Here is a 1,577-nt window from a genome sequence, read left to right as displayed (position 1 = left end):
ATTTGTGGGACCCTCACTGTAATCTGGATGAGTGTCTAATTGTGCAGACTGGGTTGGAACTTGTGGCTGAGTACTCCATCTGTGACCATCACGGCTCCGTAACCACTCCTTCTTGAATGAATGCAGACATTTATCTGGTTGAAGAGACTTCCCTCTTTTCTTATTACTTCTTCTTCTGGAGATATTTGGGCTTTGTGCTGCAACATTTGTTGATGCAGAAATAGAGCTTGTTGTAGGGCCACTTGAAGGAGGCCGATTCAGCTTCTTTGGTGAAACACGTTTCTTCTGTAATGGAAGGGTCTCAACCTCTTGTTCATCTATTACTTCAGGAGTAAATTCTTCATGCTCATCACTATCATAAATTTCTTCAATTATTAGATTATCAGGCTCATTTAATACTTCAAGATTTTCACATTCTATAACAATATCATCACAGTTATCACTGTCGTCATCAAAAAGAATAGTCTGTATTTCCTCAGCAGTCATTGTTTTTTTACTAAACATTGTCTAATTGTCTTTTAACCTGAAAGACTATAATACGTGTATTTATGGAAAAAAATGTGGATAGGTTATATACTCGTATTCTGGCAGACATTATAATTTAGAATTCTTTGTAAAATGTTATGAAATAATAAAAAAAAGTTATGTATATACATAGGTAAATATATATAGCCAGTATTCAATGTTTTCTCAAATCATACGGTTTGACAATCCTTGAAAAGAGTAAACAGTTTAAAATAATTGATTACTCTTCAATAACATTGGAAAATTCTATGCAACAACTTGAAAAGAAAAGGTTATCTGCAGTCCAATACACAACATATCTTTTTGAGCTTACAGTATATGAAGTTATTCTGAAATTTTTACTAACATTATTTGATTTATAGTTCATACACTAGTCAGTAACACAGTATCGTAATGACGGAAACATAACATAGTACTGTAGACCAAGCAAGTGTACACATGCAGCAACATAAGCATGATATATTATCAAACTTGCACACACTAGCTATAATAATGGGTATTGCAGACCCCAAAGATGGTTACACAGACAGTAACATGGGGTCTTCCAGACCCCATACATGTTTACACTGAAAGTAACATGGGGTCTTCCAAACCCCACACATGTTTACACTGAAGGTAACATGGGGTCTTATTGACCCCTTATATGTTTACGCTGTAAGTAACATGGGGTCTTATAGTTGTACATGTTTACACTAATGGTAACATGGGGTCTCTTGGACACCAATGAAGCTTACCACAAAGTAAATATGGACACTAATGTAATGATACACCTTACTCCTTCAAGGTCTTGAGCCAAACTAACAATATCAGAAAGCCTAGCTGGCTACTAGCATATTCAAGGATCCCAAAGCACAAACATTGTAAAATTGGAAAGTGGTGGGGTGCTTTGCACCCCAGGTTGCCTATTAAGGGTTAAGTAATTTTAGATCTGGTCAGTGTTTTTAGAGTCTAGATTCCGAAACCATTTCTCCAAGCATGTACATGAGACAAATTCTACAAATTCTTTTCCTCCGGATTCTTATTTCGCCTGAACTGAAGATTTCAGTACTTCT

The 1,577-nt window shown here is 35.8% G+C and overlaps 1 protein-coding gene across 1 annotated transcript in view; it reads right to left on the bottom strand.

Annotated features, from left to right (window-relative positions):
• The window catches only part of LOC136842143 (piggyBac transposable element-derived protein 4-like), a 1,314-nt gene extending 828 nt beyond the window's left edge, over nt 1-486 (bottom strand). The window contains exon 1 of the mRNA XM_067109503.1: nt 1-486. This exon is cut by the window's left edge and continues 828 nt beyond it. Within this exon, the coding sequence (XP_066965604.1) occupies nt 1-486 (486 nt within the window).
• Between the last annotated feature and the right edge of the window lie 1,091 nt (nt 487-1,577).

The sequence above is a fragment of the Macrobrachium rosenbergii genome, chromosome 9, assembly GCF_040412425.1.
Source record: "Macrobrachium rosenbergii isolate ZJJX-2024 chromosome 9, ASM4041242v1, whole genome shotgun sequence".
Classification (NCBI taxonomy): Eukaryota; Metazoa; Arthropoda; class Malacostraca; order Decapoda; family Palaemonidae; genus Macrobrachium; species Macrobrachium rosenbergii.
The sequence above is the reverse complement of the archived record's forward strand: the minus strand, read 5'-3'. Positions and strand labels throughout refer to the sequence as shown.